The 15,932-nt window shown below is 43.0% G+C and overlaps 1 protein-coding gene across 1 annotated transcript; it reads right to left on the bottom strand.

The window, feature by feature from the left end:
* Window positions 1-13,769: 13,769 nt before the first annotated feature.
* Window positions 13,770-15,489, bottom strand: LOC121168220 (beta-1,3-galactosyl-O-glycosyl-glycoprotein beta-1,6-N-acetylglucosaminyltransferase 3-like). Its single transcript, XM_040998124.1, has one exon. The coding sequence runs from the start codon at window positions 15,422-15,424 to the stop codon at window positions 14,105-14,107; it is 1,320 nt and encodes a 439-aa protein (XP_040854058.1). The 5' UTR covers window positions 15,425-15,489; the 3' UTR covers window positions 13,770-14,104.
* Between the last annotated feature and the right edge of the window lie 443 nt (window positions 15,490-15,932).

The following is a 15,932-nucleotide window of genomic DNA, read 5'->3' as shown; positions in this document are numbered from 1 at the left end:
GGCCACGCCGCCCTAGTTCATTACCAAATTAGAACTAAGTGTTTCACCCATGCAACCAGCCTACTCCTCCTAACCCTCATTAGATGGTTAGCTTTTCATCACCGGAACAAACAACTTAGACTGATTTGACTTAGCTTTGGAGATTCACTGACCTGGTAGGTTCCGCGTTCAGTCTGGTGAAACTCAAGGATGGCAGCCTGGATAACAGCCAGCTCTGGAACAGAATTATCCAAGAAAAACCAGGATGCACAAATTCACAAAATTTGTTACATACCAAGCATGCCAGAGTAGAGATGAAAGAGTACAACTGTATAGATTTCAACCACTTTCCCTTTAAATATTGCACTGTGCTGTTCAGCGAGTCATCCATATAGAGGGTATTGCTCAGCTTACTGGGTAAGAAGCTAAATGTGCAAGAAGCTGGGCTTTTGTTACAGGCTGTTTAAACTTGTCAGTTCCAGTGGGCAGATCCTAGACTACTCATACAAGTAAATCGTCTGGGGGCTGATGTGATGGCTCAAGTGGCTAATCCTCTACCTGCAAGCACCAGCATCCCACATGTTCATGTTCCAGCTGTTCCACTTCCCATCCAGCTCCCTGCTTGTGGCCTGGAAAAGCAGCGGAGGACAGCCTAAAGCCTTGGGACCCTGCACCCACATGGCAGCTCCTGGCTTCATATTGACTCAGCAGATGGAAGATCTTTGTATCTCCTCCTCTCTGTAAATCTGCCCTTCCAATAAAAAATAAAGAGCTCTTTAAAAAACAGTAAGTAACTGGTTCCTGCTTTTGCCTGGGCAGGGATGTGGAAGTCACCCTGATGTCTCCTCCTGTTGGTTCCAGTTGTACACACATCACTGTGCTCGGCATACCTTCTAGCCTTGTCATGGTGTCAGATTCCAACACTGTACTAGAGTTGGACATCACAGCAGGCTCTTTACTCACCTGGCCACAGGCTCCAGAGATGTAAGCTTAGTTGCCTGACAAGATAGAGGAATGAGGCATTAATTCACACACTGTGAGGACTAAGTGGAGAAAAAAAAGCTGGGCTTTTTGTGGTCACGTCCAGACAGTCCTCTCTGGGTGATCTGCTTGTTCTACAGTGGACAAAGATGAGCTGCTTTGGGCTTAATGCCACTGTGACTGATGGGCTTGCTAATTATGACCATCAACCAAATTTAGAAGGAAGGCAAATTTTTCATTTCTTGGGACATAAACAGTATTAAGTGGATCTTAGATCACTACTAATAGTAAACCAGAAGTTTAAATATATGTATTTTAAAATTATGTATTTGTGTATTACACATATTTATCAGGAAACATTTTGACATAATCACAAAACTTGGATTCACAGAAAATAGTGAATGGAAAGGGGAAATCATTTTATGGAATGAAAACATTACTAGAGCCATCAAAAGCTGACCAGGGAAACTGTTGGGGGGATTTTCATGATCTTTAGGACAGGAGACTCACAAAGGTGAAAAATGAAGAAAGATGCAAGAATTTACAGGCAAGTGTTGACAGAGAAAATGCCAGGAAAACAGAGCCCCAGAATTGGACACATTGAAAAGTCAAAGGCAGGCTGGAGCTCAGGTGGCCTGGGAACATCACTTAAGATCTGCTTGCCAAGACACCAAGAGTCACAGAGCAAACTCAAAGCTGGATGGTATCAAAAAATGATCCACTACATCCAGTAACCTCATTCAGTGCAAAGAGGACACCAGTTAAAGAACCAGTAATCCAGGCCCGGCGCGGTGGCGCAAGTGGTTAAGGTCCTCACCTTGTACGCCCAGGATCCCATATGGGCACCGGTTCTATCCCGGCAGCCCTGCTTCCCATCCAGCTCCCTACCTGTGGCCTGGGAAAGCAGTCAAGGACGGCCCAAAGCTTTGGGACCCTGCACCCGCGTGGGAGACCCAGAATAGGCTCCTGGCTTCAGATCCGCATAGCATTGGCCGTTGCGCTCACTTGGGGAGTGAATCATCAGACGGAAGATCTTCCTCTCTGTCTCTCCTCTCTGTATATCCGCCTTTCCAATAAAAAAATAATAAAAATAAACCTTAAAAAAAATAGAACCAGTAATCCAGCAAGCAGCAAAACTGGGTTAGAAAAAAAACCAGTACAATGAAATTACAGGGCTTAATATAAAGCTGTTCTTTAAGGGACTGCAGATTGTTCAAGCATCCTTCAGTTCCCTGCTACTCAACATGGGTATGCACCACATAGAGCTAAGAACCCAGCAAATTAACTTCCACACTTAACCACTAAGCTACTTTTTGTAATTTGATGCATAACACTAGAGATAGCGGGTGGTGATATTGGTAAAAAGAAAAATGACCACACATTGATAGTTGTTGAGGTCAAATAAAAGATATATGGGATTCGTCATACTCACTCCAGTATTTGAATATATGAAAACTTTCTGAATTTTTTAAAAATGTCCATTCCTGCAGTGTGCAAAATCTGGCCTAAAATATTGTATGTGGGGCTTGTCTTCTCTGCCTACATTATCTTAGTCCCATACAGTTGTTTCATAACTCAGCTTTCATCTGCTCTGGACAGCTGCCATCTTTTTATGATACCTTTCTGAAAATTGCAGAATGAATTTACAGTTTTTGGTTTGTCAGTATTTTTCAATTGCACCTTGCTGTTTTATTACACTGATAAAAGGTGCAGACTGATTATAGTCCTACTCAGAATGAGTCCTGGGACACATGTGATTAGGGTCAAACAACTGGAGCATGACTCAGATTATAGTAACCAACACATTTGGATGTAATCAAGTCATTTACAGCCATAAGACAGGGTAGGTATTCTAAGAAGTGCAGCTGTTGTCCCACCCTGTATAGGTCAAGCATAGCCAGTGCTGGAGTGACACATGGCTGCTTCTCCTTGTGGGACTATTTGCATTTTCAAGACAGATGGTAGATATAGATGGAGTTTTTCTTTTAATAAAAATGCAGCACATTAATTCAGATTTTATCCCAGTCACCTCCTCAGATGAGCATGCTCTGGACATAGTTTTGTTAAATATCATTCAGGTTACAGTCATCTTCCACTCGGTAACTAGAGCCACCAGCCCAGGAGCACCTGGCTGCTGGAGAGCATACAACTGGCTCCTGGGAACATAATAGGCTCATGCTGCACCACCTTGGTCCCTTGCTATCCACTGGTCAAGTAAACAAGCACTAGCAAAGGCCAGAGTTGCAACCTCTCAGCTCTCAAAGGTTTTGTGCAACTACCTGAAAACATTGAGAAAAATGAAATAAATGAGCAGTGTCTAGAGATGAAAAATACAAAGTATGAAATGAAAATTTAACTGGACAGATTCAAAACAGGTTAAGCAATTAGGAAGATAAGTGAAATTGAATACTTCATGATAAAACTCACCCAAAGGGGCCCAGCATGGTAGTGTAGTGGCTAGAGTCCTCTCCTTGAACGCGCCAGGATCCCATATGGGCATTGGTTCTAATCCAGCTCCCTGCTTGTGGCCTGGAAAGCAGTCAAGGATGGCCCAAAGCCTTGGGACCCTGCACCCATGTGGCAGACTAGAGGAAGCTTCTGGCTCCAGCTTCAGATCTGCTCAGCTTCAGCCACTTGGGGACTGAATCAACAGATGGAAAATCTTATTCTTTGTCTCTCCTTCTCTCTGTAAATCTGATTTTCCAATAAAAATCAATAAACCATAAAAAAAAATAGGAGGCATGGCATTGAGCAGTTATTTGTACACATATCTACATGGCAGCAATGTTCCCAGTAGCCCAGAGTGTAAGAGAGCAAGGATCCAGCATTGCACAAGCAGATATACAAAGTGTAGTACAACAATATTATTCTATAAAGAAAAATTATTTTAAGCAAAATTCTCACACATGCTATTGCATAGTTGTACAATAACTACTCTAGTCACACACAGAAAAATTTTTATTCCTCTTACATAAAGAAGCTGGAGTGAGTTGAGTGGTGAAATTTATAAAGATGGAAAGCACAGATGTGGTTGGCAGGGTAGGGAGGAAGGTGGAGTTGTAGTTTAGTGCAGAGTTCCAGTTTTACAAGATGCAGAGAGTTGTAGAGATTGGTTGCATAGTAAGTGTATGTATTACTGAACTACATGCTTAACTATGGTAGATGGGGGCAGTAAGCAAACCCTCTGCCTGCAGCGCCAGCTTCCCATGTGAGTGCCAGCTCGAATCCTACCTGCTTCACTTCTGACCCAGCTCCCTGCTTGCAATCTGGGAAAGCAGCAGAAAATGGGCCAAATCCTTCTGCAGCTCCTGGCTCCTGCCTTCAGATCAGCTCAGCTCTCTTATCACAGCCTTTTGGGGGGCGAGCCAGCAGATGGAAACTCACACTGTCTGTCTCTGTGTAACTCTTGCTTTCAAGTAAATAAACAAATCTTTAAAGATCATTTACCATTTAAAATAGGGACAAACAGAATCATGAGTTTCACCAGAGCCATACTGAAGACTATTTCAACAGAGCACCTTAGCAATCCAAGTGATCCTAGATCATGAAAAGGCCTCATTATACTCTGTGGAAATAATAGCAATATAACCACCACCAAAGAATGACATAAAGAATAATGTTTTTAAAAATGGTAAACATTTTCAATCCCATGTTGCTATATTTTACAAGTTTGTTTTGGTTTTTTGTTTGTTTATTTACATCTTAAGAACCAGTGTGGAGCCAGCTCAGTAGCCTAGTGTCTAAATCCTCATACTGCATGTGCTGGGATCCCATATGCACACCAGTTCATGTCCTAGCTACTCCACTTCCTATCCAGTTCCCTGCTTGTGGCCTGGGAAAGAGGTAGACAATGACCCAAAGCTTTGGGACCCTGGGCCCTGCATCTGTTCAGTGTGATACTGGCTGTTTTTCATACAATGCCTTGTCTGTGTTGAGGAATGCATCTTCTGTACCCAATCTGCATAAGATTGTTACCATGAAATGCTTTCTCCTCATCTGTTTAGATAATCATGTGATTTTTATTCCTCAGCTTGCAAATGTGATGTATCTCATTTAGTGATTTGCATGTATTGAACCATCCCTGCATACCAGGGATAAATCCCACTTGGTCCAGGTGAATGATCTTTTAAAAGTATTGTTAGATTCAATTTCCTTGAATTTTTTTTTTAAAGTTGATTTACCTATTTAAAAGGCAGAGTTATATAAAGAGAGAAGAAACAGAGTTCTGCTGGTTGACTCCCCAAATGGCCATAATGGCAGAGACTAGGCCAGTTAGTTCAATGCCAGGAGTTAGGAGCACCTTCCAGGTCTCCCATGTGAGTGCCAAGACCCAAGTACTTGAGCCATCTTCTACAGTTTTTTAGCCCATTAGCAGCATTAGCTGGATTGGAAGTAGAACATCTAGGACCCAAGCCAGTGCCTATATGGATGTTGGCACCAAAGGCAGAGATTTTCTTTGCTACACCACAGTACTAGCCCCAGTGAAGCTAGAAAATTGTTGGGGATTTTTGCATCTATGTTCATCAAGGATATTAGTCTTCAGTTCTTCTTGAATCTTTTTCTGGTTTTGGAATTCAAGTGATGCTGACCTTGTAGAAGTAATTTGGGAGAATTCCATGCCTTTGACTTGTCTTGAACAGCTGAAGAATTGGAAGTAGTTCTTTTGAAAAGCTTGCTAGAATTCAGCAGTGAGGCCACTGGTCCTGGGCTTTTTTGGGGGGGGAGGTGTTTTATTATTGACTCAATGCCCATATTTAGTTATTTGTCTATTTAACTTTTCTATGCCCAGAAATCTAGCCATTTTTCTATATTTTTCCAATTTCTTGGCAAATAGATGTTTACAGTAATTCCTGATCCTCTGCTGCATGTCTGTGATGGCCATTATATTTCCTTTTTCATCACTGATTTTATTGATTTGGGTCGTCTTCTACTTCCTTTGTTTTTTGTTTCATTTTGTTGTTGTTGGTTAAACCAATGGTATACCAATTTGGTTTGCTTTAAAGAAAAAATTAGCTCATGGCCATTGTCATGGATCAACAGGCTAATCTTCCACTGTGTAGTGCCAGCATCCCATATGGGCACTGGTTCGTGTCCTGGCTGTTCTACTTCCCATCCAGCTCCCTGCTTGTGGCCTGGGAAGGCAGAGGAAGATGGCCCAAGTCCTGGCACATGAGTGGCCAGGAAGACTCCAGATCAGCTCAGCTCTAGCTGTTGCAGCCATTAGGAGAATGAACCAGCAGGTGGAAGACCTTTTCTTCTCTGTATAAATCTGCTTTCCAAATAAAATATTTTATTTAAAAAAAGTTTAAATTTTTTTTTAAATCAGCTCTTTAATTTGATGATATTTTGTATTTTTTTTGTTGTTTTATCTGTTTATTTTCTAATTTTAGTTATTTCTACTAAGGGTTTGGTTTATTTTTCTAGATCCTTGAGATAAATTGATACATTGATTTGATGTCTTTTTGATTTCTTAGTATAGCTACTAATTGTTATGAACTTCCCTCTCAAATGTGTGCAGGGGCCCAAGGACTTGGGTCATCTTCCACTGCTTTCCCAGCATATTAGTAAAGAGCTGGATTGGAAGTCTGGCAGTTAGAACTCGAATGGCACCCATATGGGATGCTGGCATTACAGTTGGAGGCTTACTCAACTACACAGTGGCACAGCACCTAAGGCTTTGTCTTCTACATTGGAAAATTTTTTTATTATTATTATTCTTTATTTTATGACACAGGTCAACAAGCATTGGAGTTTCCCCTCCCCTCTACCCACCCCATTGTTCTCCTCTCCAGTCTTTCAATAGGTGTCTTTCGAGTGCCCTCAGAAGTCCATCACACTGCCATTGTATGTTGGAAATTGTTTCTTCTGCTTCCCCAAGCCTGTTGCTAAGACTTGCCACTCTGTTTTCTGTTTGGCATATTGAGTTTTTCCTTTCTAATGCTTCCATTTGATTGCTCTTCAAAGTCTATCTCCTTTCCAGAACTTCATCCACACCATGTCTAGATATTTTTAGTAATTTATTTCTGTGTGCCTTTGAGTAATCCTGTGATCATTTTCAGGGATTTCATCAGTCTCTTCACCTTACTTTTATATTGAGGAATTTTGTGCTCCTTTTGGGGAGTTATGTCTTTTGTTTCTTGTGTCTTAGGCATTTATTTCTAGACATTTTTGTAAGCACTTGCTGTTTTTCTCCTCTGGTGGTTTTTAGCTTTTAGCTATTCCTCTGTGGCTTGATGGAATGGCTTTTCCTTCAGTGAACATCTGAGGGATGTGTGCAAGGTGCAAAGTGTACACAGATTATTCTTGCTCGGGCCTATGTGTGGGGTGAGAGTATAGGGTGACTCTCAGGTGGAGCGTGGTAGATCTCTCCTTTGCTCAGCATGGGGACGCAATGATCATGACTGTCAGTGGAATCATGGCTTCATCTTCCTTCAAGGTAACCAATGCCCAGTGCACACAGTGGCTACAACTCTCACCCCACATCATCACAATAGCACACACATTTGCCAGCAGTTGAACCTACCTTGCCCAGCTTGCCCGACCTGAACCATGTGATCACTAGCAGGAACTATGACCCATTAGGGGAGTTTCCCACATTCTTCAACTTGGCCCACTCCCAGATGTCATGCATGTCAGTATGTGTTAAGCCCTTGCCTGGCATAGCCTGCCCCTCCATCTTGGCCTAGTATGAGCTGGTGAATGTTACTGCCTGGCCTGCCCCAGTCCCTGGTTTAGGATGAACATGCAGGTACTGCAGCCAGTATCTGTCCAGATTGTTCTGAGTCCCTGTATCATGAGTGATGGCAGGTTCTATGGTCACACCAACTCAGCCCATCACCACCCCAACTCTTTGAGCTAATCAATGGGACTTGTATTTCCACAGGATTGGGCCCACATATCCCCATACAGAATCTACCCCATGGATGTGATTCTTTCACATTCTGGTTTATGTCATTGCCCTGCCTAATGTAACCCATCTCCTGTTCTGACATTAAGTCAGAAACTTGGATTTAGCCCTGCTAGACAGGTCCCCAGCCCTAGCTTTTGCATAGGCTGGTGTGTGGTGGTCAGCAATGTTCCATGATAACAAGCCCTACTCAGCACTCCCATGTAGGCTGATATATCAACCTGACCCATACAGATCTTCCAGTCTCTCCCCTCCAAACCACCAGGTCTCAGTCCCCTCGCTTACCTGCAAGTACAGTGGCTTTGTCATTGAGTGTCCCTCAGGATTCATTCCTCACCTACACGCACAGTGGCCTTATCCATGGATGTCCCTAGGTAGCAATTCCACACCCTCAAGACCCCAGAGCTCACCACCTGGCAGCCAGCGGGCAGAGCCCTGTGCCAGTTTGTGTACTGGCTGCCCAAAAGCCCAGGACTTGTTCACTCTGTAGCAGCAGTGGCTGTGGCTAGGGCCCCAAGCATTGAGTCCAACCTGGCTCAGGTACCCCCAGCAGCCACCACACTGCTGCCACCTCCCACTTCCTTAGGTCCCTCCCATCATAAGATCGTGGTGGCAAGTGGAGCCAGGGACCAACTATAGCTCCCGAGAGATGTCTTCACGGCACACTTTCCATGAAGGCAAGCCTGAGACTCACTGCATGGCAGCAGTGACTGTGGCTAGGGTCCCAAGCACTGAGCCCAACGTGGCTCAGGTATCCCCAGCAGTCGCCACACTCCTGGAAGCCTCCACCACCTAAGCCCCGAGGTCGAACTCACTCTTCCTAATGTCAGGGTGTCCTTAATGCTACCTAACATTATATTTCACTTTCTCAATTTTGCTTCTTTTTTAGTTTTTTTTTAACCAGAAATAATTAACACATTGTCTTCTTCCCAAATTATCAATCTTTCTTCCCTCATATTGGTTTCATAAAATCATCCTAATCTTTATTTCATTCAAAAGATAAACATAACTAAAGGAGAAGTCCCAGGATATCCCAAAGACAAGTCAACATATGAAAAACTACTCAAAGCCATTAGACATCAAGAAAATGGAAAGAGGAAAATTAAAACCACAAACTGACATTAACAGTACCTACCTGGCAGGTAGAAATGGCAAAACCGATTGTAATAGCAAGAAGTGGGAAGCTAAAGTGCTCACATATTGTGTAGTGCAAGGTTAAATAGATTATTTTGTGAAACTTTTATGGCACATGCTAATCGTGAGGTTATGTATATGTACTACCAGCAATTTCACTCCAAGTTACACAACCAAATGGAACGAATCCATGTAGTCACTGAAAACATCAGTCAATAAGTTTCCTAACAACACAAGTCTAATAGGCCAAAGCTAACAACTCAAACATTCATTAACAATAAACTGGATACACTCTACTGTGTTCATACAATGCAATATTATACAGCTGTGAGAATCATTAAACTACTACCTGAAGATAAGGTGACTGTCATAAAAATAATACTGCTTTTAACGAACCAGAAATCAGAGGACATAGTACTTACCGGGCATGACCTGTTTCTCGATCAGGGTTCTAGTTGCATGGCATGCCTGCTTGGTAAACATTCTTGTGCCATACATTTGGGTTTTTGGTTGTTTTTTTTTTAATTTTTCCATTTGTGTTTTACCTAAGGTATAATGTTAATTTTAAAAAATATTTGAGAAAGTCCACTATTACATCCATTCATCTACCTACTGCCCATCCCACCCACCCTGCTTTCAATTCTGTTACTGGGGATGAACTGTTCATACTCCCGGCAAAGGCAAACCTTCCTTCCTTCTGGCATATAAATAAACATGCCTCTATTTTCTTTCTTTGATTACAAAGATGTCATTTGGGCAAGACTACCCCTTACTCCCACATTTTTTTTTTCTCTTGGTTGCATCTTTCTCATCAACAAGTAATCATCACAGTTCCATTTTTTAAGACAACCACCTCTTGCACTATTACTTCCTCCTTTTCTTACTTTATAGTAAAATTCCTCCATGAATATTCACCTTTTCATGGACCCAGCATGATGGCTCAATTGACTAGTCCTCTTCTCCCATCCCACAAGTGCCAGCAACCCATATGGTTGCCAGTTCAAGTCCTGGCTGCTCCACTTCCCATCCAGCTTGTGGCCTGGAAAAGCAGCAAAGGATGGCCCAAGGCCTTGGGACCCTGCAGAAGACCCAGAAGACGGGAGACCCAAAAGAAGCTCCTGGCTCCTGACTTCCGATCAGCTCAGCTCCAGTCATTGCAGCCACTTGGGAAATGAAATCAGTGGATGGAACATTTGTCTATCCTTCTCTCTGTATACCTATTTTTAAAAAAAAAAAAAAAATTAAAAGAAAGATGAATCTTTAAAAAAAAATACTTGCCTGTACTGAGTCCTTTTGCCCTAACATCCTCTTTGAGCCATTTCTAATCATCCCGCAGATTCATCTTATCAAGATGATCTTCGCATTGTTCAGTCATCATTTTCCTGGCCCTCATCCTACGATTCTCAGGCTTCCGTGTAGTCATCAGCTCTGCCTTCCCTAAGACAGCTTCTCCTCCTAGTTCCTAACCATCCTCCTTCCCCAGCTTCCCTTCTCTTACACCAGTTGATCCTTTCCAGACAGTTGTAGTTAGGTCTTCTCTATCTATCTGATCTCTGTCATTCTGGGAGGGCCAGAATTCAGCTGGGAGCCCTTTTCCTGTTTCTTCCTCCAAGGCTCTGCTATGATTTCAGGGCACGTCCAGGGGTTTCTGTACTGGGAACCAGCCTCCAGTGTGGTTTGGTGAGAGGTGGGGAGTCACTGCAATGCTCCCCTTGGACATAGTGCCTTTCTCGTAGGCACCTAGTTAGTTCTCATGGAAGGATTGTTATAAGTGAACAGAATTGGCCCTTTGCTTGTTCTCTGGCTTCCAGTCTTGCTGTGTGAACTGTCACATGTTCCTATCATGATACCACATGTCATAATGTGACACAGCCAGGAAAGCCCTGATCAGAACTCAATTAGTGGAGTTGCTCTTCTCTGACTTTCAGCCTCCAAAAACTAGCAACCACATAAGCTGCTGCTCTGTCAGGCACCCAGCTGCAGGTCTTTTGTTATAGCAACAGAAACTGACTGACACAGGCTGTGATTCAGTGTCATCAGATGATGGCACATTCTATCAGCTGATCCACACCGAAGCAGCATCTCTAACCCAGACCTCTTCCCTGAATTAGACTTCTGTTTGTATCTGCCTCTTCAACTTCTGCACTCAAGTGGCTGGAAGGCACTTCTGCCTTTATATAATCAAAATGATCATTCCCTAAAAATCCACTCTTTTGTTATGCATTTATTTTCACAAGTACCATAGTTTGAAAACAGCAAAAAGCAGAGCATAATTTATATAACCGGCTTTGTTCGTAGATAATTTGGTTGAAGACATGTTCAGATTATTGTCCCTGTAAAGGAAACAGTAATAAAAAGTTTAGCTATGATTTTCATAAAGAGGGAAAAGGCCACTGTTAACTGATACATACATACATACGTACTCACAAGATTTCAATCTAAGAGTTTTCTCCCTTTCTTTTTTTTTGCAATAACATTTTAAATTTATAATCACAGGCTTCATCCTCCACTAAATAAAGAATTCACAAGTAAAAAAGCAGAAAGCCCACTGCTCTAGAGTACATACAGGGGCGATCAACAATAATCAAATCCCAAGATGTCAATTTCACATTAAAAATTTTTTATACTCTCTCTATATGTCATTTTCACATTAAAAAATCTTGGACACTTTCTATACATTACCTACCACAAATCAGAGCCCCATTATTTACAAACTTACAAGCTTTCCATTCATCCCTCTGTTGGACAAAAGCCTTGAGGGGTCATTCTTGACTTCTCCCTTTCCCTCATATAGCCCATCTGTCAGCAAGTGTTCAAACTGAATGTTCAATAATATGTTTTGAATCTGACCACTTTAACTTGTACCATTCTCCACTACCCCACCCCCCACCCCCCGGTCCAAATCATTGTTTCACAGTGACTGGGATACTACCTGAGCCTCCCTGGTTCACCCTGGGAACTTCATCTGTTCCATGCACCTGCCACAGTTATCCCCAGTCCCTGCATAAACACCTCAGTCAAGACCAAGCCCATATACTGGCTTTACAAAGAGCTTCACAATACACCCTCCTATGTTCCATTTATCAAAGCCTTCTTGGGCCACTCCAGAGACATGGTAGGGAGCTCCTGCTTCAGTGCCTTGCAAGTCTTCCTCCTTAACCTAGGGTGTTGTGGTTCCCATGGGCCATCCCTTCCTATCCTTCAGCTCTTCCCTTGAATGTCACCTGTTCCTTGAGGGCCTTCCAGAAAGCCCTATTTAAAATCTTGAGCATCCTCCCACTATAGACAATCTATAGCCTCCATCAATCCTTTCTTCAATTCCTAATACTTGCTATCTTCTAATCATATTTACTCCTTTGTAATTTGTTTCCTACTGGTATGCAAGCAGCAGGAGTGTGAGGATTTTTGCTTCTTTAGTTGACTGTTGTATTCCCAATGCCAAGAACAGAGCACTCTTGGATGCTTTGCTTCTCCTTCCCAACCCCTGTAGAAGGCCAAGAACACTCTCAGAGGATGTATAAACAGACCATACGAGGCATGCTCCATGTGGGGCGGGGAGCAAGCTGCAGAGGACACAAGGTGACAACACAGGTAAGTTGGTGGATGCAATTCCCATGTCCAAACAACCTTACAGAAAACAATTACTGAAATACAAGCAGAAAATTCAGCATGTCAGATACAGTTATAACCATGTGGGTCTCATGGAATGCAGAGAAATTTGATGGTGAAGAAATCCAAGGGTGAGGAGCCCCAATCACACATTTACACATAATGACGTGTTCATGGAAATCGCTTTCTAATTACACAAATGAATTACACAAAACTTGCACATAGACCAGTTAAACAGAGCATAGTGCATGTAGAAGAGCATTCAAAGAGCACTGCCTATATTTTTGCAGTGTCCCTGACCCATTACAGAAGCACATGACATGATAAGTGTTAAAGCTAACACTTACTTGGGGAGCCTCAGAAGAGGAACTGTTCCAGTGAGAAATCTTTGATACCTACCTTGAGGAGTGTTCACACATTTGTGTGCATGTGTGCATTCATATATGTACACACACATACACAGATACTACTTCTATTTATTTACACATTGTACATTGGGGGGGTGGAGACAATCTGCCAAGTCATGTAGTGACCCTTTGACTAAATGAAAAAATTTTAAGCAGGATAAACATGAAATAATCAAATATCCCAGTTGTGCTGAAGAGTGCTAGTTTATTTATTTTTGTTTCTCAACCTAATTGTTAATGCTACAGCCCCTCCTCTATCTAAAACGTGTTTCAGTTTGAACAATAAATTATCTGTGACTTTGCTTAAATGGCTATTATCTCGGTTATGGAATGTTAAACTTTGGCAATGAAGCTGGCAAAATTAGTGCTGTAATTTGCCAATAAGGATACAGGTGGTCAAACTGGTTAAATCACCCTTACAGAAAAGTCATGAACCTGGCAATGAATAAAATGAACAGGGAACTTTCAATAATCCAAAAAAAAAAATCTGCTCTGTTCCTCCAAATACTTGTGGATTTTCCATTCATTCAGCTTGCCAGGATCACTTGAGACAACAGAAAATCCTCCTGCATTCCAGTATAGAATTTAAATGTCACCAATAACCATGAGAAAAGTCTCACACATTTTATCTGTTCATATTTATATTGTCTCTGCCTTGTTAGACAAAAAAGTAGAGGTTGGGCTTTGCATCAAAAGTATTTACTTAAAAATAAATACAAAAAGGAAGATACTCATTCCACCCAAGTCCCCCTCCCACTATCAAACCTGGCATTGTTAGGGGCAGTGCCCCTTATAGAATTGAAAACTTGATCCCAAGAATTCAACAAAAACCCAGGATCCCCTGTCACACACCTATCCTTTCTTCTCCCAATTAACAGTAGTTCTTATTCTTACCCGGTGAGGAAGTCAGTGGAGGAACTACTGTGGATAAGGGCGAGAGAACAGTCAGCAGTCACCCAGACAGCACAGGTGCCTACCTGCCCCCCTACAGTACAGCTCCTATCTCCTAGGGGCAGCCCTAATCTCCCACCCCAAACATTCCCAGCAAGTGCTGGCCCATTTACACACATCCCTACCACTGTGTGTCTCAGAGTTCAGTCTCATAGATGGCCTTATGACGGAGGTACTCTTCTAAGCACTGAAGAGCGTTGTCATCCACCTTTGGGTCAAATTTGTTGGCCAACAGGTGATGGTTCTGCAATAGCCAGTGCAGGTCCCCAGCCCCATAAATACAGACAGCCCGCTGATGGACTCCAGAACAAGGTGCATAAGGTGCCCCCTTCTTGACATCTCCCTCGTGGCCCTGCCACTTGACAAGTCTGGCAATGGCAGTCATGTCTGAGGTGTCGAACTTGCGGTGCCAAGGGGTGAAGCCAGGCATCCATGGTGCACGCTGCAACGTTGCCCAGAGGTGTTCGTCTGGGCTGTAGGTATCTTGGACCCACTCAATCAGTTCTTGGGATTTGGGGTTCTTTATGACATGTTTTATGAAGTCTCTAGAAGCCACAAAATAGGCACTTCCCGTGAACATAGTTACATTATAAGGTGGAGGGTCTTTCTTCCTGTTGGTTATGTACAATGTGTCTTTCACTTCATAGTGGTATTTCCAGCGGCGCCTTTTGCCTTCAGTAGGCACCTCCGTCTCCATACTATTTTTCCCATTCAACAGCTTGAAGGCCTGGACCATTTCAGCGTTGGTCTTTATAGGAAAGTCTGTACCACACGTGTTCAGGAAGTATTTCCATGGCACCGGGCTCTGTAGTAAGTCTTCCATGCAATTCAGGTCAGCCTGTACCCGGAACCAGGAGGCATAAACTACAGAAACCAGCTTACTCGCTATGAAGACATTGGGGAAGCATGAAGTAATGGCCTCCACAGCTTTTTTGAAATTTTCTGGGGATTTGGTATCCACATGGACACAGTATATGTTCTGAGGGGCATACAGAGCTCGCAGCAACCTCTCAAAGTTTTCAATCTTCTCATGAACCACCATAGAGTAGGCAATTGGGAATTCCAACTCCTCTTTGCTCAATGGGAACTGGATGAACTTCCTCTCCTCCTTGAAGCGCTCGCAGTCTCTGGTCAGTTCGAGGTAGTGGTCAGGCGTGAGAGGTTCCCGCTTTTTCTTGACCTCCAGGTTATTCAGAACAGCTTGGATCACTGCCTCCTGGTCCCCACGGATGATCCCCGAACAGTTGATGGTGCCTTTTGCTGGCAGCTTCAGGGACCTGTACAAGATGTCCCTACAGTACCGGCTTCGAAAAGCCTTGGAGTCCAGGTCCAGGTGCTCAAAGTCACAGCTCCATCTGAGAGAGACTCTCAGTGAGACGATGGCCAGCAGGAAATAGCACCCCAGGACCCACAGGTAACACGGACGGCAGAGTTTGTTCCACTGAATCATCTTCATGGGATGGGAGAGTGGTGGAGGAGTTTGGACACAGGGAAGGAGGAGGAGGTTGGAACCCTTTGACAGAACAAAATGCCTCTCATTATAAACAGTCCTAGGAACATGAAGTTTAACTCCAAATTGAAGGCAAATGTATATTTATCCTCTGGACAGATACCTGCAGTAAAGCCCTGCCTAGGGCATTTATACCTGGCTGCATGATGGAAATCTAGAAATTAACCCTCTCAACCAGCTGACAGCCCTGACATCAGGATTTGGCTCCACTCCAACCACCCCAATTGAAAGGGAAGTAGAACTGAGCAGCTACTGACGTAAAGATGCAATGAGCAAGAGGAAGTCCCCACCCTTTATTCCTCATTCTTATTCCCACCCCTTACCATCCTAAAAGGTAGATATTATATGGGGTCTGGAATTTCTGATCGGACTGGAGAAAAATAGCAATGAAATCCAGACTCAGCACCAGTGCTAGCAATCTCAAAGTCTTCTGACAAAGAAAACCACATTTACT

This window comes from Ochotona curzoniae, unplaced genomic scaffold (genome assembly GCF_017591425.1).
Source record: "Ochotona curzoniae isolate NIBS_2020 unplaced genomic scaffold, NIBS_Ocur_1.0 patch78, whole genome shotgun sequence".
NCBI classification, from domain to species: Eukaryota; Metazoa; Chordata; class Mammalia; order Lagomorpha; family Ochotonidae; genus Ochotona; species Ochotona curzoniae.
Note: the sequence above shows the minus strand (reverse complement) of the source record. Positions and strands in the feature narration are given on the sequence as shown.

What these genes read in the sequence shown, in the direction of transcription:
- LOC121168220 (XM_040998124.1), bottom strand. Translation starts at nt 15,424, where the DNA reads ATGAAGATGATTCAGTGGAACAAACTCTGCCGTCCGTGTTACCTGTGG.